Genomic DNA, 22,662 nt, shown 5'->3' with positions numbered 1-22,662 from the left:
GGCAAATTAAGACAGCCTGCATACTGTAATAAATATCAATTCACAATGGCTTTGCCACTGAAAACACAAACTGCCAATATTTCACGTTGTGTCCAAGGATCTGTGAGAGTTGCTTATACTCCTCAAGTAACTTATTCCCCTCCCATCCAAATGATGATCCTTTGTCTCCCAAAGTGAGATCAATGAAAGGCTTGAACATTGTGTTCAGCATCCTAGGAGCACGGTAGGCTTTGTGGGAGCCCTCAAGCTCTCAGAAGTCCCTGGGAATGCTCCTCTCAGAGATGCTATTAATTTCATTCCTGTGCCATGTCAGCACGGCATGTTGGGGATTGCACCACCAGCCCCAAATGGATTTTGTGAGCCGTCAGCTCCCATCCTGGCAATACCCAAGAAGAGAAGAGCACAGCAGAGCCACCTGTGACTCACAGCAATGAGAGGCTGTGCCAGCCTCTGCAGCTGTGTGGGGACAGGAGATGCACAGGAGAGCTGTTCAGCCAGGCACAGCCCACCTCCTTGCACTGAAGGCCCTGCAGCACCCTCCTTAGCAGGCAGGCAAAGCAGCAAAGGCACATGAGCAGACATGGGAAAAGGCTGCATTTTAGCCATGGTGACTGCACCCTTGTCAGGTGACTAAACACGAGTTGTCTCATGCAAATGTGCCCTTCATCACTCCAGAGAGGCATTTCCTGCAGGCAGCTGCATCCTGTGTGTCCTGTGAACTGCTGAGACTGGCCATGTACTGACAATACTGGAACATGGCATTCAGGATCCAAAAGGGAGCTGTGGGGAGGAACTGCACAAATCAAACATCCTGTCCTCCGAGGAAAACAAAGACTACATAAAGGAGATTCTCATTAATAATCCTATACTGCACAGAAAATGCAAAGCTCTCATTCCACTGTCCTTGGACTGACTCACATAGAAAGCACAGCTATAAGAGAGACCCTGTGCAGGAGGCAGCTACCAGCTCCATGAAAACACAGCTGAGAAGAAAAGAAGGATCAAGGATCCAGGACAGTGAAGAAATACCAAATGGCTCCCAGGCATTGTAAAAGGACTAAGAGAAAAGAAACAAGTGGCACATTGACACATGTGTCTGCATTTGTATGTCAACTTCTTTTTTTTCCCTAGACTATTACAGTTTTGAGTTTCTTTACAAAGTTAAGGTTACTGAAGCTGAATTGTTAGCAAACTGCAGAAGCAGATTCCACAAAGGGAGCACTTTGAGAAGGAAAGTTTTGAAACTAGTGAGAAATCTTTAAGAAGAAGAGTTCTATGAGCTGCTTTTAAGACAAAGCTCTAGCAACCAGGACAGGACAAGGTGTCTTGTAACTCTGAGCCTTGGACATGACCTCAAGGAGCACGTTCTGTACACTGCCTGGGAAACCAAACTATGGGCACAGGACTCAGAAGTGTGGTCCAGAGGGCCTTTTATCTGTTATGGACACAGGAGGAAACTCATCATAAGGCTGTTAAATATGCATTCCCTCAGAAATCTGGTAAGCCTCTTCTAAAACTCCTCCACTTCAGGAGACGTTGTGTGGCTGGGAATGAAAAGCTTTTGCTGTGTTACATGGAGAATCATCTCCAGTTTGGCTGAGATGACATCCCTACAATCATCAGTCTTGTTACACAGATCCTTGCACAAGACCTGGCTAAATGAGGAAGAAGACAGAGGACAAACAGGAGAATGGAGGTGATCATGTGTCTAAAGTGAGGAATCTGTAGGCATCACAGAAAAGGGATCAGTGATTCCTCAAACCCGGATTATATTGTGATGCATTTGTGAAATTACAACATTGCTCTGCCTGTGACCATGACCCCAGTCTCTGTTATGCAGAAGTGGTGGGGGAGGTTTCCTGCTTTCAGTTTTTCTTCCCAGAGCCCTGATGAAAGCTGTACATCACTGATAATCTGGGGCTCTGCACAAACAAACATGTACTTCTTTCAGTACCCACTTCTCTATTCAACCCACCAGCTGGAATCAAGCCAAGGGATTCTCTCCCATTTTTCCCTCCAAAAAATGGCAAAAAAGACAACATGAAAACGTCACTACAAGGAAGCAAAAGGAAACAGCTACTGGACATCATCCTGTTCTGTTCTGAAGTCTTTTGTGGCAGCAGTAATTCTCCTTTCAAAGGGAAAATTGAGACAGCAGCTACCCCAGATATTGTATGATTCTATTAATCTCAGCAAGTTGGCTCTATGTGTTCTAGTTAAAGAGCACAATCATTTGAATCACCTTCAGAGAAAAGAACAGGGAGAACAAAGACTCCCCCTTTTGACACCAGTGAGCTCCTGCAACAGTTCTCAGAATTTGGGAGATGATGACCTTATATTCTGGCAGTCATTTACCTGAGAAAGCTAGGTTTTAGTTTATACCTCATTCTGGCTACTTTGGGAACTGAGTAAACCAGCAATGGAGACTGAGTCTTTTGTGTTAACGTGTTTAATATAGAGAAAAGCAAAAAGTCAAAACAACCTGAGGAAGGTTAGAGGAGTCCAACGAGGTCAGTGAGGGGCTGGGAACACAAACCCTGTGAGGAACCCCTGAGGGAGCTGGGGGTGCTCAGCCTGGAGAAAAGGAGACTCAGGGGTGACTTTGTCACTCTCTGCAGCTCCTGAAAGGTGCCTGTGCTCAGCTGGGGCTGGGCTCTTTCTCCAGGCAGCACTGACAGAACCAGAGGACACCGCCTCAAGCTGCACCAAGGGAAATACAGGTTGGATATTAGGAAAATATTTTTTACAGAAAGGGTGATAAAGTTCTGGAATTGTCTGCTTGGGGAGGTGGTGGAGTCACCATCCCTGGATGTGTTTAACAAAGCCTGGATGTGGCACTGGGTGCCAGGGTTTAGTTAAGGTGTTAGGGCACAGATTGATCTTTAAGGTCTCTTCCAACCCAGTCATTCTGTGAGGAAGTGGTAGACAGCACAAGTACAGAGCATTCTTTCCCCAGTTCCCCTCACAGCCACTTTTTTTTTGTTCTGTGACAATGAATTCCAAAATCCCATTTTTCCTCTGCTAGCACTGATCCCAGTGCAAGCTCAGACAGCTCCAGAAGATCCAACACTGCTTGCAATGTTATCAAACAGCAGCAGAGAACTAAACCAGGCTCCAGTCATAGCTTGGAACCGAAGATGAGCAGTTCAAGTAGAGACAAATCTATTGCCTTCACACCTATCCTGTTACTGGTGGTATCTCCTTTCAAACAGTGAGATACAACCTCCTATCTGACAACAAGCAGCACATCCTGGAGGCACAGGAATAGTGAATCCTTTCTCAGCTGAGCAGCAATCCCAGCAGACAAATGAAGGAATTCTAGAAAAACATATAGCCAAATTTTTTTACATGACTGCTAAAATCATATCAAAATTGGAACTCAGACAATTTGTGGGGGAAAGAAGTCTTTACTCTTTCTGTCCCTCTGAATCATAAGAAATCACAATTGACCTCATCTCTTCTCACAAAACTACTCAAGAGAATGATTTCTCAATAATGAAAGTATAATTCCAGACTTCATGGTTGAAAGCTAAGCCTAGAACTATGAACAGGCTGCAAATCATGGCTTCATGAATCTGGAAAAATTAATCAGATCTGTAAACTGCTGTGTTAATCTCAAAGCCAAGCACTACTGAGTCAATAGATATGAGGTAGAACTCTGGCCTTTCTCAACATACAGTATGAAAAAGAAATTTTGGCTAATGAATTTCATCACTTGGTCTCAGACAGGAACTACATTATTTCCCCACTCCACAACTTCTCCTACTTGCAGACTCATTCCCTCAGAGGGTGACTAATGTGCAGGACAGCTCAATGAGCAGTAAAATGTGAAGAACAAAGAGAGCACAGGTTTTGTCTGCAAGGCAGAAGAGACAGAACTATGGTCTGGTGAACTCATCAAAGTCAGTGAGAATGGGGGAGGGCATTGGAAGATTCAGTGAAGGGGCTCCAAGCTACAGTCTCTGACTTGGGACACCCAAAACCCTGCATTAACAAAACCCAAACCACTCTGTGCACAACAAATGACTTGAAGAGCCAATGGCCAAGAGTTACAACAGTTGGAGATATACATAAAGTGGTTTTCAATCCTGTGTAAGGACTTTGTTTTAACTTCTTATTTTCAGTACTCTAATGGGAAGGCCATTTGAACACAACACTGCCTGAAAAAGGAATTCTAATCTTACTAACCTTACTTATTACAGCTCATTTGTGGGTAATTCATACCCATCTTCTCATGCCAGCCTTGGAAATGGAAAATAAGGTTCAATTTCTGATAAATAAAAAAATAATGTGTTTACATGCATACATGGTTACCAATAGCTTGTCACAATTTTGAATCACAGTTGAAAACAATTTCAAGGGAGAAGCAAGTATCTGACTTATTTTCCATAAGAAATTTGATATCAACAGTTACTGGGGTTTCTTCATTTACTTTTTATAATCAAAATGTTATTGCTGGCCAACATAACAACAGTATTTGTGATTTATTTATCTTCATCTCTCATTTATTAAGATAAACAAATCTTTTAGCTCATTTCAAATACAAAGGCAACCAACAAAAATCTGGACTACATTAGTTGAAAAAACTATACTGAAACTGTACCAAGAAAGCAAACTGCAGCTAGAGTTTTCAACTCACAATGGAGATGCTAAGATCCTGGGTAACACCAGTGGAAAAAAAAAGTACATATATGTTGAAGAGAACCAGTTCCCTGATAATCACTACCTTTAATAGTGTCACTGTACCAAAACATCCATGGCCAAGTAACAGACCTGTACTTTATACAGTAAAATTATATAAATTACAAAAACAAACCCCCCTGTGTCTCACTGCAAACAGATATACTAAAATGTATGTTACAACACCATTAACATATAAAAGAAACTGGTTAGAATGCTGCAAAAAGAAGGGAAAAAAACCACTTTATCTTCCCTACTATCCAATATTTGATTGAAATAACACGAACAGAAAGATGTGGTAGAGACACAGAATAGCTCACAGCTTTCCAGTGCTCTGGGCAGGTGAGATGTCCTACACCCTATCCCCAAAAGCAGGCAAATACAGGAGCAGTCAAATGACATCCAATAGCACCAACTCTCCCTGCCTGGATGTGTGGGACAGTTGCCCTTCCTGCTTTCATTTGTACATTGTATGTGCATTTGTAGCATTTAAGGATATGACACTGGTCATTTTGTCACTGTGAGAGGAAACTTAGGTTAGATATTCAGAGGAGGGTTTAAAAGGCACAATAAGAAGTGCACTGGTTATTTTAATGAATAATCTAGCATACAATCCTAGTGTGCCAATAATGTCATTTGTATTGAAGGAACTCCAAGTACATCTGTCATTAAAAGATTGTGCAATTGCAGCAGCCAAAGATGTTGAAAACAGCATTCTAGAGCAGCGGCAGTAATTTCACAGCTGTGTGCAAAAATGTGATTAATTACAGTTCACTGGGTATTTTGATAGTAACACAGCAAAATAGCCTGGCATAGAAAAACCATAGGATCAATTAAGAATGCCATCAAGCCCCCCTGAAGCATAACCCTCTAGTAGTATGTGCACACAGCACTTAGACAGGTTGATTAACTTCCAAGATGTAGGTTTCATATAAATAAAGGACAGAAAATCAGAATTGTTAATAAGAGATTGTATGAAAACTGTATAAATTCTTCCCTAACAAAAGCTCATCTGACATGATCCAAGTTCAAAAGAAGCACAAATTGCTGCATATTCAGGCACACATCAGAGCTGCATTTCTGCCTGACCACATTTTGGGGCTGGAAGAAAAAGAGCAGAGTCACAGCAACTTCTCCGTATATTGAATGTATTAATGAGGCTTATCAAAACCATCCATGATCCCTCCACCTGCAGATCCAGCATACACATTCCTGTGCTGCAAGTGCACCAGAGTGCTGACAGCCCAGATCCTGCTGCTGCCTGCAGACACCTTCATTCACCAGCAAAGCTGATGGCACTTGCTGCAGGCTCATTCAATTCTGCCTGTCTAGGTGACAGCCTGACATCAGTTTGACAAGAAGTTCAACAAAACTTCTGATGCCATTTCAAACCCCTAACTGCTTCTTTCCACAGGACAGCATCTTAATAAACAGTAGAAAAACATCAATTAAAAAATGCACACAGTGATTCTATTTTAGTTTTATGTTATTTTCAAGATGACAGAGTTCTAAAATCTGATTTAATGTAATTCTGACTTGTCTGACTTAATGTAATTCCTCCACAGTGGTCCATAACTGTCCATAACTGAGTGCTGCTCCTGAATAAACTGGACCAGGAATCTTAGAAGCACACAAATGCCTATCACTCTACTTACCAATAAAGAATCAATTCATTACCACCTCTCAAACTACCTTGTGAATGTGTCCTGCCCAGGAAGTTAAACAGAATCGATTCGGTCTGTCCTAAGTGATGGAACAGAAGGAGATAGTTCAAAAGGGGAGGAGGGGGAGTGGTGATGCCCATTGCTCAGGATTAAAAGGATTAGCATCTTGCCTCAAACTTCAGTAAAGCATCTGATTCCAGCAACATCATACAAGAAGTTTACAGAGGTGTTGGTGCTTCTTCATGTACAAGTCACAAGATTCCTGAAAGAAAATGTCTCATGATGCACCTTCAAACTCTCCTGTCTGTAAGGTATGAAAATATACCCTGTCATTTCTCTAGCACTTTTTTTCCACATCATGATTACATAGCGGTAATTTTAAATTTAGAAGCAATAAAAAAGTTTAATGAATAATTTGGACTAAAGTATTAAAAGTACTGTGATTTAGAATAGTAAAAGTGCTACTACAAGCAAGAGCATATGTGGACAAATGAAAATTCTTGAACCAAAACCAACAGGCTTTAACTTGGTAACTGAGCCTTACAGAGCACTGAACCATAGGATCACAGAAGATGCTGACTTGGAAGGGACCTACAAAGATCATCCTATTCCAGCAAATACACCCAAATAAATAGGAACATAGTTCCCTAAAAAGCTGATTTCACTCCAATGCAACACAAAGAGATTTTGGCTGTATTTTTATTACTATAAAGTTTTATTATTATACTTCCAAAATAACTAAATATATCAGCCAGTGATAAGTTCTATTCAGCTCATTTCAGGATGCAGCTAAAGGTTTCAGTGACTCCAACAACATCTATCCAGTCACAATCAGCCCAACTAATCAGTAGTTTATTCCTATTGTGATGGTACTACTACAGTTTGCAGCAATTTAGTATATGCATTTAAAATCTCAGTAAAACCCTTCAAATTAAATATGGAAGAAACTTCTCAGAGTCATCTGAAACTAGAGCCAAGGACAGAAATATAATTTTGCGTCATTTATTAAAAGAAATGAGGTACTTACCCCATGTCCTAGACTCAAAATTGATGGGAAATTTCAAATTAAAATAGTCAGGATTTTTTCAGAATGATGCATTATATGTAAGAATAATTAATTTTTTTCTTATACAGATCTATTAAAAAATCGGCTAACTAATAGACCAAGGCTTTTCCATAAAGTAGTCAAAATGAAATACAATAGCAGCTAATAAAAGACAAAAAAGCTGAATACAATACTTTTTTTTTACCCATGACTGGTGGACCCTCTGAGAGTTTGTAGACAAAAAATAAACACTATATCATTAATTGAGTTAATAATTCACCTATCTGTAAATAAGAAGTCAAGTTTACTCAAGGTTAGATGAGGTCTGCTGTATTTCTCTAGTAAAGTATTAATTACTGCAAAAGGATATTACTTGTAAACAAAGATCAACCCCCTAATCAATAGGAGTCTATGCTGATTGCTTACAAAATCAGCCTAATAAACTCTCTTCTGAAATTCTATGAACACTCTTCTGAAACAGTTTTGGTTTCTTAAGACTTGATATAGTCCTAAATTTATAGTTCTTACCATTGATTCACCTTGTGGTAATAAAGATACTGTATGTAACAATGCTTTAAACATGCAATGCACACTAAATAAGAGACAACATCTCAAAGAATTAACAATAAATATTGCTGAAGTAACCTCAGGCTTTACTGCAAGGAAGTGCAGACAATTTAGGGGGAAAAAACCAATCCCAAACGGAAGTTTCATGGTATGTCCTTCCCCATTTACATGACTATATCACACAGCAGATGCCAGAAAACCAGAAGTGTTCTAAACCACAGACAACATGAAGTGGTTTGTTGATACCTGATGAATTACAAAAAATTAAATGGTTTCAGTGTTGTTCTATCGTTTGTTTAGGACTGGCATCATCTTAACAGGAGAGGCTTTGCAAAGAGAAACACAAGCAGCTTCAGTTTAAGTTTTTGTTTTTCTTCCAAGAAGTCACTGGATGTATCTTTGCCATTTCTAGCCCTTGACTCAACTTCCTGATTTGGCCAGCAGCTGGAAGGATGTTAATCCAAGGGTACAAGAAAGGAAGTGGTAAAACAATATGCTCCCAGCCCTGGCCCCTGCATGTGCACAGCAAATGGATTTGGAACCCACAGCATATAAATAAAACCTGTGAGGACAGGAGTGAGGACAGGACAGGAAAATGGCTCAGCAGAAGAAACCAACCTGTGCCTTCAGCAGCCTTCTCTTCTATCCCTCTCTCCCATCAATTCTCCCTCACAATTCCAGGTATCTGTGATTCAGCAGTAGCTACATCTTAGTTGTCACCATGAGTGGTGTGACCTGCAGCCAACCAACACTTCCATTCCTCCTGCCCAGCTGGGGCAAATGCAGGGCCAGCAAACCCAAGAAAGGCTTCAGAAACGCTGATCATATCCATGCCAACATACATGGTGCAACAGGAACTGCAGCAAGTATCGTGTTACCACACAAAAATGCACCTGCAAAGGACTGGCAAATACTTCAGGAGGCTGCTCTTGTGACAGTGCAGGCAGGAAAAGAGGACATAGGGTATTTACTACTTCAGGGTTTGTTTTTCAAAAAAATGCACACGATGGTCACTTTGCTACGAAATGAAGTTAGCAGAAAGTTTAGTATGCTAAAAATACAAAATACAGATTCACTCAGCTATTCTCCTCATGCAAGTTAAATACCTCAAGCTGACAGTCTGTTCCTGAACTTTTTTATGTTCAGTTTTCTCCTTAGCAGTTAAGATAAATTTAAAAAGCAAACATAGTAAAACATCAAATTGTTGCTAGAACAACTTGCAGTGTTTGAGGTTGCTATGGAAATGTGACTTTTCCTGTCCTCAAGAAACTGCCATGTATGAAAGATTGATCATGATAAATATATCATGGACAGCCCATTTATAATGCTTTAGCACCTATGAATTTTCCTCCAAATACTTGATTTAGTATGTTTTAGTGGAACTGAAGACCTGCAACATCTGCCAGCAAAAGAAATTTCTGTTAATGGCAGGTAACTACCAACATCTCATTTCAAAATCTTTTTCAAATGCAAAGCCCTGAGAATGACAAAACAAAAAAAAATATAATAAATCAGCAGTGATCAATACAATTCAAGTACAGACAAGCCTAAGAGAAATAAACAATAGCACTTCATTCTCACATCTATGTCTGCTTAGTTCACAAGTGCTTAGTGTACACTAAAAGAATAATTTCTGTAATGGAGGGGACAGAGATTCTGGATCTAAATGAGACTGGGGTGGGTTTAAGCCACAGAGCCAAAAAGGGAAGGTGGTAGCATGGTGAGAGACTTAAACACCAACAGTTGCCTTGTTTGCATGTCAATAACTGAAATTCAGAGGGAGTTGAAGGATATCATGCTTTCTAAAGAGCACCAAAAAAGCCTTGTTCATTTGAAAAATACAGAACTTTTACTCCCAACTAGGAAAACACGGTGTCTGGTCCTGACTGCAACATTTTTGCTTTATTGAGACATGAATTTCACCTGAAGCTCCAATGTCTCAGCTGTATGAGACTGCGAAAATCAGGAATGCACCAGGCCCTGTGTATCAACACAGTTCTGTAACCTACTGAGGTACCTCTTACAGAAAAAATCCTTCCCATTTTGGGTGGGTTTTGCACATTGCTATATCTGAGATGGATTTTGAGACTTGATACTACACATCATGGTATTCACCGATAAGCACAGAAGAGACTGCTGGAATTCTGGGAAAGAAGAACACAAGGCTCATAAAATTCTAATTATGCTTTCCATAACTTATCTTACTCCAGTCAGCATGATGTGAGCAGTGCTTTAGTATTGCACAGCTGACAAGTTATGAATGCACAGAAACAGCAGTGGAGATTTGAAGAGTGGGTGGCTTTCAAAATTAGCTGCTAAATGGATTTGACAGGTGTAAAGCCCAGCTGCTCCTCCTGCCATCACCAGAGAAACACTGAGCACTGTGTGGGGATGGAGGGCTTTGGCACAGCTCTCCTTCATCTGGACAGCCACTCTTGGGGTGGAGGACAAGTACCAGGCTGACTTCTCTCTCTCACTGTACAGACTCTCAACAGGTATAGTTCAGAAGATAATTTTTTTTTTATGGTTTTAACATATAGAGACAAACATTCTGTTTGTGTGTATATCTCTATAAACACGAGCTATAAATACACACACACATATATAATTATAGATTTTATAGATATTATAGATTTATAATATAATTCATAATTTATATAAACAGCAACAAGACAGAATGATAAGTCTGATGGAGATACAGAGCCGTCTTCCAAAGCTCAAGCTCCGGAAGCTGAATTTCCACAATACTGTACTGAAATCACCACCTGCATCCACCAGCCTATATCCTGCTCACTGTGATATCTCCAAAACAGAGCTGATCTTTCTAATTCACTGAAAAAGTGCAGATGATCTAGACAGCTACAAAGTAATTTGTTTTCTTCAGCACAAGTGAAAATTTTGTTCTCATAAATGCTGTTAAAAAAAAAAAAAACAACCAAACCAAAATCAAATACTTAATACTTTCAGGTGAATTTCAGAGAACCCAGCATACCTTGTGGCTCTTCTACATAAATACAGTTCAGATTCAGTGACACTAAGTGCAGCCTAGCTGATTGGGCTAGCAGCAGGAGTATAACCATATCTCAAACCAGCCCAGGTTTCAGTTATAAATATCAATATGCAAGCAGCCACCCTGCACTGAGCTCCCTGCAGCTGTGGCTTCAACTGCTCTGCTTCAAGTGCAGAGCTTGAATATGGAACCTCAAGATGTTTTATATCTGTCTTTTACAGAAGGACATGTAAATCATCAGCAGCATTTCACTGCTGTCTGACTTTGGAGCAGGTGCAAGACACAGAGGCACACTCAACTGGGAGCATCACACAGTTACAGCTGGAGGATGCTGAACATTATCTGAGGCTTTTTACCTGGCACAACCCTTGGAGAACAGCAAGTGCTTTACTAGCAGGAAAAAACCTGGGGTTCAAAGACATCTAGGATGCTTAGTGACATACTAGAGCAGATTTCTCTAAATGAGCTGCCCAAATGGCAGCTCCCAGGCCAGTATGATCTATGTGATTTGTGGTTACTGCTGAAGTCTTGAAAATACTCCATTTTGTTTGGAATTCTGTAACATCTATAAATGATGTTAACATTAAGAACTACTCTTAGCACAGCACTTAACTACCAAAAGATATTTCATTTATTTTAAATACATAAGCATGCTTTTGCACAACTAAATCCTTTCACAAAAAAAAAAAAATCATCCCCATTGCTTACAAGTGCAAGTTTAACAACAAAGTAAAAGGAAGGCTGCCATTAGCCAACATCTTAAGAAAAAAACTTTGGAACAACCAATGCAGTAGTGGAAAGTGCACAGAAAAGTACCAGAGCTATGCAGAAAACAGCACAGCAGTGAGGCTTTCCAGCCCATCACTCACTCCCAGAGTGGGAAGCCACAGGCCAACGCCCATATTTCATAACAAATCATCAGGGGAGGCAGATTCCCGTTTATTGCTCTGCATTTGGGGCATGTCCTGGGAAGGTAAGGGCCTCTCCCTGGAAGGCTGCATGGAGAGCAGACTCCCAGTAAGCAGCAGTTCAAAAGGAGCAGGTGCCAAAGTACACAGGCAGGATGTGGTACTGCCTGAGACATTTATGTTCTGTGGGAATATTACAGTAATGTACTCTCCAACAAAGTAATCTTTGAACCATCTCCAAGTGCTGTTTCTGCATGTTACTGTCTTTCACAATGCAGCAAAAATCGGGTCATTTATGCTCTGCTGAGTCAGTTGCTTAAATTTTCTCTTCCCCAAGCTCTGAAGTTTTCCAAGAAGCTGACAGCTTCCAAGCATTTTCACCTCTATTGCACATATCTTTACTCCATATTACCAAGGGATGCAAGCACTAGAATTTTGAAGCAGGGAAAGGAGTACCAGAAAAAACCACTATTAGTTTTTCATTGTTTTCCCTGGAAGCTACAGCACTTCCTCCCCTCACATTTGAAATATCCTCAAAGTTTTTACTTATTTTTAGGACTCAGAAGACCAAGTCTTCTCTCTGCCTTACTTTCCATAGACACAGTAATCCTCTGTGAATTAATTTCTTTTTACTGCTGGAGTATTTTGAGTGTCCACTGAGGATTTAATCATAGTATCTGGCAGGGTATACCTCTATATTTCACTGTGCAGAGAGAACAGGCTGCAATGAAGCACTGAATACAAAGGAGGAACATCAGCCTTATCTATAGAAGCTCCTGCTTTTGACAGGGATCAATCTGAGCCATGGGATCAACATATAAAAGAGAAACTTACTCAGAAATGCTAAAATTAAATGATCGAAAAGATGAAAACAAATCTTTGAGAGACTGAAAAAGTGGTAGTGCGTCACAGTATAAACAGAGATGAACAAGGAACCTGTTCTACTTTCCATTACTGTGCCAAAGAATTTTATTTGTCTCAAGAACATCTGGAAGCCCTGCAGAAGCTTGTTGTATAGACTGTACACACTGCAGAAGCTTGTTGTACAGACTGACACAAATGCCAATAAACTGGCACTTCAAAAATATTTGCATCATAATCCAGCAGAATCAAGCCAGCTGAAGCAGAATGCAGTCAAGGCAAGGGATTCTGCAATTGACAGCTGGGACAGAGGGGCACAGAGGGAGGAGGGAAAAAAGCTACATAGGGTCAGAGGACAAGTCTTCTCTTCCATGTATCCAGGAATGCTTCACCTCACAAACTTGACCACCAAGTGCCCTCATGTGCAGTCAGCACATGAACATATTGGGCTCATTCACACCCAACCAGAACAAACACATCCACTGCCACCAAAACAAACGTCATCTCCTCCTGCTGAAGACAACCTCCTCATTAGCACGACAGTCAGACTGAAGGCCCACAGTCCCACTGGCACTGGCCATTGTAAATCAGCTCCAGATTGTCACAGTGGAAAAGGGTTCATCACTGCCAGTGAAGTTTCCCTCTTTGTCCCTGTTTTTACTACAAGTCTGGCTACAGCTCTGTGTTCTTGCAGAGCCCTGCACAGAGTCCCAGCAAAGACTGCTCTCAAGCCACTGGTTTTGCAATTATTTCACTTGATCCAAGAGAGACAGGCCAACAGGCATGCTCATTTTTTTACTGGAACAGGGGGGAGAGGTTGAGTTGTTCTTCCAGCCTCCCTACCTTAGGAGAGATATGCATATTCAGGATCTCCTCATGGAAATGTATTTTAGCTTTTATCTATATGAAATGCAGAATTGCAGGAGAACCAGTTCTTGCAGTATACCAGCATGAAACTGGGAGTGATAGTTACTGCAGACCTTTGTATTAGCTGGGACCAAAGAGCAAAACTGTTGGTCTGACAAGGCAAGTACTGTAAAGCTAATGAAGCATTGTCCTCATATTCAGAGCAACAAACTACCATGGTTTCTTCTGATTTATTACATATGGATTCATATTGAATTCACAAGCAGCACTTAGTTTACAGGTATAAAAAAAGGCAACACATGCTTCACAAAACAAGGCATACCCAGAGGAACATGAAACACTCTGACTCATCATCATCCCAGGCACCCAGCTCTGCCCTGCCAGCTACCATTCCCCAGTCCTGTTTTTCATCACAGTATACTGAGCCAAACTATTTCCTCCTTTGACATCTACCCTGCACAAGACCACCAGTTTCTTCCAAAATGAAAAGACCAAAATAAGATACTTTTCCTTTTCTGTTCTATAACATCCTCTTCCTTTCTTGTTGCAGAAGTTTCTCATGTATGTTCTCATTCAATGCATTCACTTTTCTCTATATTCAATTCCAATCCTTTTCTTTCCAACCTCTCATGTTCTCCTAGATCCTTTACCCGAAAGTACAGATTTGCCATAACCTATCAACCTTAAACTCATTTAATCATAACTGCATTTTCCATTATTCTTCTTCCCTTATTTTCCTTCCAAGATGATGGAACAGGCTTCTTAAAATGTCTGTCTGAAATGTCTTTCATTCCTATCTGTAGACCTTCAATAATAAATTTTTGGTTCAGCACATCATTCATGTTTCCAAAACCCTCTTCCCAAACACAATTATTAAGAAAAAGACACTCAGCCCACACCTTCCTGTACTTAAAACATGTACAGTTGATGCTGTGAAAAAAATGTGAATTGCTATCTATGATTCTACCGTAGTGCCCTCTGCTAGTAAGTCTGTGACCTTAAAACTTTTCCTGCACATTATTCTATTATTCTCTAAAATGTCTCTAGCTGCTTCTCTCCTTTGTCATCTCATTTTCTCCCTCTACGCTTTATTTCTAGATATTTTAATGTGCAATTAGAGAGGCAGTAATTAAATTCAAGCTGACAGCTCACAGAAGCATTCTGTTCAGTCCACATTAAAACCTTGGCTCCAATTTGTCACCCTGCCCACACACAGTACTTCCCTCTCCCTTCTTGGATGCTGAGGGGATACCCCCATACTCCTGAGACTTCAGACTGAATTATATCAAATGCATGCTTTTATCACTCATCTCTAACATCACAGTACCCAAACTATTTCTACACAGGAAAACTAATTTACCCTCCCTAAAATACAACTATTCTTTGTCTACCTACAGGTCAAATAATTTTATTCAGCATGTCACTTGTTGCAAAGTTATTTCTGAGAAATTCAAAACCCAATTAAGCCTCATTTTTTAAGTACTGGTGATTCCCCTAACCCATCACTTGGAGCCTATCACTCCTGTTTTTTCTATCTTTGTAACATGCACTCCCCCTTATTTACCAACCCAAACTGATGCCTTCAATTTGAACGCCTTATCTTGGCTACCTTTAAAAATCGCTTAATGTGAACAGGCACACCACTCATTTCCACTTACCTACAACTTTTTTTCAGAATCCATACTTTCACTTTTTCCTATGCTAACACTTTGGCCAAGAAGTTTTCTCCTGCATTGCCATCAGTAAAGCATCTCTATTACTTTAAGGTATAAAACAAGCACTGTTAACCAAACTTACTTTTCCCCATTATCCAGGCTACACATACACTGACATTGCTTATCACTATTGCCATTTCTTTAGGCTGCAAGGTGATTTCTAATTATACCAGCTAGTCAGCCAAGTCCTCCAGTGCTCCCAGGAAGAAAAAGCATTTGATTAGAGAGTGCACAACCTGAGGCACTGCTGTTCCTCCCTCCTTCTCAGCCCTGCACAGTGGCAGAGGTATCCACTCTAAGCCATCACATGAAGCCATCACAATGCAGATTGTTACTGGCAACAGGGCTCCAGGCTCATTTACAGCCAGCTCTTCACCCGAGACAGGAATTTCACTTAAAAAAAAACCACAATCTCCTCATGAGAGAAACTGAATTCAGATGATAGCCTACCCCTCTCCTGTTACTGAGTTTCTAAACAAGGAGAAAGAGACAGTGCTTCCCATCTCCCCCTGTCTCAGCCTGACTATAGAGCTACAATCTTAAAGCATCATTACACAAGGTCAATAGATGCTGTACTTTCAGGAATAGCTACACCTCAGGCACTCAGGCATTTGAAAATAGCAACACTTGTAAACAACTTGCATTCTAGAAATTTCAACTATAAAGTGGAGATTACATCATATCACACAACTGAGTGATGAAAGCAATCAGTAACTCAAGTACTCAGACACCAGACTGGTATCTACCCACAAAAAAGCCCCACAACAACTGCAGACCTTGTCTTCTGATCAGGCTTGAATACCATACAGTAAATACAGGGTACATTAATCAAAGAAGAGAAGGTGATAAAGAGCCATGGAAATGAACAAGCAGTTTTCATTCACTCCACTGAAGCCAAAGATCCTATAGAAATACCACATAAAATTTCCTAAATTATTGCTTTGTTGCATTTACATTAGCTTCCAAAACAAAACTGTATCAAAACCATTTTTTTGGTATGATTTTTTTCAATATTGTTCACATGCATGGGAATGCTTGAGACTTTTCCTTTAAAGGCTACATCAAGACTCAGCTTTTCCAACATATGCGTATTACCACGTCCACACTTGGGATTTCACATAAAAATGCAAATATTCCTATTGCTGTTTGACAAATCTTTTTTTTTTTTTACCACCCTTTTCATTTTTCTTATTTTTAGTGAGTCTTGTTTGGAAAATAAACAAAAAACAAAAAACCACAACTAAAACATACCACACAAACCTTCACGGAGCTCATCCACTCCAATCCACTGCAGTGTTTTGATAGTCTGGTGACAAAAGCCAAAAGTTCCAAGGCAGTTTGAGCACCCTCACTGCTCCCCAAGCCATGGTGGGCTCAGAGTTGCTGAGTTGCAAAACCTTGGGAGGTCTCTGTGGAGAGCATCTGCTCTAACTACAGCTAATATCCTCTATCTGCACTTGCCCTCAAATATGTTTTTTCTGGAATGGATGACTAGAGGGTTTGACTCAGGAAACAATTGCTAGAACATCTGTACCCAGGCCAAGTATAAATGAGAGAATTTCTGAGGATTTCTCATCCTTAACATCTGAAAACTGTGACCTGAAGCTATTTGAGCATCGCTTCAGTCTATACTATTTCAATTTTTAACTGTAAAAGCAGGAGGCAAATCTTTTGAAAATCTTCCTTCTCATGCCTATCAGCTGCCTCAAGAATGTAAACATTTAAAAAAATGACAGAATTTGTAAGATAGAGATGGAAGAAAAAAAGTTTTTGCCTTTTGCTGGACTAGCACAAGTTTGATAAAAGTGTCTGCTAGAGAAAGGTTCAACCAAAACTTTCACACATTAGCAAATACATACTTTTAATTTGGGGACAGGATCAGCAGCCAGACTAGAATACTTTATAGAAATACACCCCCTCTAAACCCAACAAGGATCTCTATCCTAGAGGGTGAGATTAAAAGCATGTAAAATAGCAGAGTACTTAGACACTAAGATAAGTTTTGAACAGAATTTAAAAGACCCATCTCAATCAAGGAGTGATGGGTGGCTTCAAAGAGCAAATAACATGGCTCCCTAAAACTAAAAATTCTTGCTCAAGGATATACTAACTTGCCTGTACAAGCAAATATATGACTCAGCCTGTACATCCAGAAAGTTTCCTTGCTTTACTCAAGCACATTAGCACAAACATACAAGCTGAGCAGGAGTATTAACTGGAGAGGAGTAAGTCAATCCAAAATCATCCATGACTTTTTTGACCAGACTGCTTCATGACCATCAGCATGACTGTTCCCACCCCAGCTTCAGAAAAACTATCCCACAATAGCATTCCAAGAAATCCATCAGGTGCTCAGAGACAATAATATGAAAAGTATATTGAAAGAAACAGATACAGCAAAAGCCAGAGGGGAAAAAAGTCATCATCTAAATTCATTATGACTGTAAACATTTTTTTAAAAAGAGTGAGTTACACATATTAAGCTTATTCTCAAATATATCTAAGACTTCCCTTCATCATTTTCATAAATTTGTTGGAGCCCCTTTCAGCCACAAGTCTGTGAGAAATCTTCCCCAACTGTGTACAAAGTAAAACCATCCAACACAGTAGGTTTCCAAAATCTCACATCTATTTGGCTCTTCTGAAGACTCTGCTAGCACTACTAGATTCTTTGGAGAAAAAAAGGCACACATGTTTATTGCTTTTTAGATTATCTCATCAGATATATCTAAAGGCATGTCACAAATGCACACAGCCTCCTAGCAGTTATCTCAACAGCTTTAAATGCTTGGGCACCAATCCAGAAAGATCACCTCATAAACCAGGCAAACAATTACCACTCACTTGATTAATCTTTTCTCATCCTTCTGAACTCTGACCTGAATTTCAGATACCTTCTTTGTGGAAGCTGAGGGTATCACAAGCTTAAGGGTTTATTTTTCACCTTAATTTCAATTCTCCCCAGAGCAGTAAGATGTGTTACTGGCAAGTTTATATTTGTAAGATGCTTTGACTATGGGAAGTGACATTAATCCTGTTATGTCACTCAGACACCACTTTTGCAGTGCTTTAGGTTGATTCAAAAAGGAAGATGAGTGACTATTACCACATCACTCCAACACCAACAGGCTTTACTAGTTTTTTTCTTATCCTTTTCTTACCCTTCTCCCCCTCTATGTGCACCACTTCCCATCACCACTGCAGTAACTTAGACAGTTTCTTAAGGACAGAATTAAAGAGAATTAAATGCTTTAGTAAATGCAATTAAAGTATCTTACCAATGCAGGCCATTGAATTTGTTTGATTTTTGATCCCTGAGTCTGGCTTGGGTCCTTTCTTTTTGCCCAGACCAGCTGGTACTCCACCAAGAAGGCTGCAAAATCTTCATAAACTTTAACCCATTCTCGCTTTTCCCATTCAAGGTCATCAAATTCCACATACACCTGGGGAAATTGAAGAAAGAAAGGACATACATTATTGCCTATACACAGCATGTGTTCATCTACATGCACTTTTTAATGTATACATTAAAAAAACCAAATGCAAGATCTTTTTTATTACCCATTTTAATGCTATGGTTTTGAAATTATATATTCAGTTCCTACACCACAGAAGACAGTTTTCTTGGCAGTGCATTTGTGGTTAAGAGAGGAGAGTCACTAAAATATCTCCACTAACATTGGGTGTCTTATCTCATGAACAACAAGCATTACACTAAGTATTTAATAATAGCATTCAAGTAATACATACAGCTATCTACATAATCACTAAGTTTTATGAATACTTCTCATTTTCAGTTCAAATATATGTCATGTAATACAAACCAACTAACCAGTAACATAGTTTTAAGGGAAAAAGAAGTCAATTAGAAGAGCACCAGAAAGGACATCCTGAGCCTGCAGACCTGGCTACTACAAGCAAGTCCAGCACACAGCAGCAGCTCAGTTTCCTCCTGCAATTTGGCTCAAAAACCAAACCAAACAAGAAACAATACCACCACGTTTTGCTTCCAGCTAGGTTAACGTGGAACCAGTTTGTAACTATTTGATCTTGTGCTATCCCAATATAGAACAGCTGTACCTTCTCCCCTCAGCTGCATCCACTAAACCACTAAGTTAAGTACACCACACCTTTTGTCTCCTCTTGTGCGGAGCAGAGCGATCTCAGAGCTATCCAAAAGCTATCTGCATATCTCTGCTAAACCCATTACATTTCAAAATTAAAGACTTCATTTTAAAGTTAAAAATAACTCAAAGTAGTAAGCTGTTCTCTTTTCACAATGCGAAATCTTAAGAAAAAAGCAGCTGGTAAAATACAAAAAATGCCACTGCTTGTTACACTAAATGGAGAAGGGAAGATGCTTTCCTACACCTCTGAACTTCAGCCTCAGCCACACCCAAGGCAATTTCCAAAACTGGAGTTTCTTCCTGTATCTGCTTCTGAGAACTAAAAATCACTGTCACAGAAATATTCTTCTCTTTTAGATCTGGTTAATTTTAGGCCTACAACATACTTCCTTGTCTAGACTTTCTGTCTCACACTATCAAACGTGTACTACAGAGTGTTCCTTCTCATCTTGTCCTTCTGCCTTCTCAGTGCACAACTTCAATTTTCACCAAGCCACTTCTCACTCCTCTACCCAAGTTCATCATCCCAGTTTTCCCCACAGATACTTTTGACCCATATTACTCCCACTTCATTCCCACACACTTTCCTCTTCCCTTTCTTCTTTCAAGCATCAGATCAAGAAGATCCTCTCACCTCCACTGTTCATCACTACAGCAATTGCTTCTTCTTTTAACAAAGCAAGTAGAAAACAGCAGCAAAAACTGTTACCACTAAAAAACCCCCACTTGTTAATAATTTCATTTCTAGAGACTAATTCTAAAATCTGTAATAAAGTTGCAGAATATTCATTTCTTAATCAAAAGAGTTAAGAGGAACAGTAAACAGAGTAAAACTGTAAAACACTGACAGGCAAGCACATCATATCCCAAATCATTTTGGCAGCATTAATTATCTTGTATTTGCAGCTCTTTTGAAGCCTTCTGGAGAACCATTTATTTGTAAAATTTGTCATTTGATCAATTCTAAAGACAATCCTCAGTGACCGTACAGTTAAAAATCACTCTCTAAAATGCACCTCCTTCCTGCAAATCTCACTCAATTATTTCAGACTGCTCAAGTAACTTTGGTTTAGTATCTGCAAAGACACTTCACCTGGGTAGTCTGTAGCAAAGTGTGAAGAGGTTAAGCAGCAGACCTCACACAGCAGCACATTAACAAAAAAAAAAAATAGGAGGCAAGGAGAATCAAATGAATAAATATTTTTGAAAAACACAGATAAGTCTAAAGCAGAGTTAGCAGTTTAGAAACAGCCACACAAAAACATACTGTATCTTCTGGCCACTGGCCAAAGCTTGTGGATAGCTGCGATACAATCTAGTGTTTGTGTGCAAGTTTTGCACCCCAAATAAACCAAAATTCAGCACAGCGACAGTGGGAGTTACTGCTGAGCTATCTGCAGAGTCTCCTGGCACCATATAATTAGATCTTCAAAGGAGCAGTTCCAAGAAAAGTGGAGAATGGAGCATGGCACAGAGCCAGTCTGCCATGGCTCAGGGCACCATATTCCGCCTCTAGTTGCACACACAATCCTTGGGAATCTCTTCTGCCAGCTTCCACCACTTGCAGGTTTCCATGCCAAGCCTATTAACTATCTGCTGGCTTTTTAAAGTTGATTTCTGAAAAGCAGAAGCAAGAGAGACAAAATGAAGCGCCCAGTTCATTGCCCATTCTCTGTTTGGCTGGGAAATGAATTTTTCTAAGGCAACAGTAAAGGCTCTGAAGAATAGAGGCTTCCCCTTGCTGTGCACACTGACCTCCCACACAGAGACGAGCACTATCTCAAACAGCACAGTTTATGAAAGGGAGTAAAAAGGGAAAAAGATGAGGAAAGGAAGCAATCCAGCAACCTACGCCAACAAAATAAAACAGAGAGCCAAAGTTAGACCCTCTAAGGAGTGCAAAGCCTAAAAATATTTCATCTTTTTTGCTCCACTGACAGAACACTATACAGCAAGAAACTCTATGACATTTGCCTCCCTAAGAATGAATGTTGATTTGGAGATTTTTCAGCCAAATTTTGCTTCATTGCCTTGTCAGCTATTTGTGGATAGATATTATATGTTTGTGTTCCCAGAGCAGCTGAAGCCTTCTCACCACGTATGCATTCTCTTGAATAAAAAGGAGAAATTCCCACTGGGATGATATTATATTTATAATTGGCATTAATGTGCTAATTTTGTAACTCACTGCTATCTTCCAACAGGAAGCAGCATAAGCTTTAGCATGCTTTTCCAAGTAAAGCAAGACAACAAATTTATTTCCAATGGAGTCAGCCAAGCAATTGCAACAAAATATTGTTATTTCTAAGCCCAAACACAACAACCATGGTTAACTCCTCTACATGCAGAACTGTAATCGAGAGTTTTCCAGTCATTTCTGCTCCAAATAAATATGCCTGACTAAATAAACTTTGAAACCCTTTAGAACTGGCACAGAAGCAATACTAACTTCAAAAAAATTTGACTTAAAATGTTAAAAAGCACAGTCCATGCATCATCCACTTTACTAAAACTCCTTGAGTGCATTGTTATCCAAGTTCTGTTTGCCCTCCTAAGGGAAGAGAGCACAATTTCCCCTTGATCACCTAATGATTGTTAGCAAAAGGTTTATTTCTAGGAAGAAAAAAATCCAAGCAACCTCTCTGAGCATGTTTTCAGTAGAGGCAAGAAAACACTACTTTATACCATATTAAATGGTTTTTCATCAACACCAGTTTGGCTGCTGACTGCAAGGTGAGCCTCAGAGTGCATCCCCCTGGGTCTCCCTTGTAACACTTTTCTATTACAACAGATAGAATATTGTGCCATGATCAATTATTACACATATATACTTCATTAAAAAATTATAAGTGTTGAAAACTGCAGACTCAGATGCTAAAAATTATCTGTGCAATTCAAATGTCTTAGTTATGCAACTTAAGATAGACCTCTTAGTATGTAATCAAGATTCAAAAACTAGCTGTCAAATTTCCAACCTTGTGATGTATAGCCAAGTGAACACAGAAATGTAAATCTTGTATGTAATTTAACAGAAATGTATTTACAACCACAAAATTTTACTTAAAAACACACAACACAATTTCCAGCAATGGTACCATCATCAAAGGAAAATAAAAATTTTCGATTTGACAGAAGTTATACAAAGTTACACAAAATAACTAGAAACTTCATTACAAGATGTCACTGCAAAATTCAAAATACAATCCAAATTAGTTCTT

The 22,662-nt window shown here is 39.7% G+C and overlaps 1 protein-coding gene across 3 annotated transcripts in view; it reads right to left on the bottom strand.

Moving 5' to 3' along the window:
- Window positions 1-22,662, bottom strand: part of JMJD1C (jumonji domain containing 1C) — a 157,859-nt gene that overhangs the window by 88,212 nt on the left and 46,985 nt on the right. For all 3 annotated transcript variants that reach the window (XM_074544572.1, XM_074544571.1, XM_074544578.1), the window contains exon 2: window positions 18,596-18,760. In XM_074544572.1, coding sequence (XP_074400673.1) covers window positions 18,596-18,760 — 165 coding nt within the window. The remainder of the gene's footprint in view (window positions 1-18,595; window positions 18,761-22,662) is intronic.

This window comes from Zonotrichia albicollis, chromosome 7 (assembly GCF_047830755.1).
Source record: "Zonotrichia albicollis isolate bZonAlb1 chromosome 7, bZonAlb1.hap1, whole genome shotgun sequence".
Classification (NCBI taxonomy): Eukaryota; Metazoa; Chordata; class Aves; order Passeriformes; family Passerellidae; genus Zonotrichia; species Zonotrichia albicollis.
The sequence above is the reverse complement of the archived record's forward strand: the minus strand, read 5'-3'. Positions and strand labels throughout refer to the sequence as shown.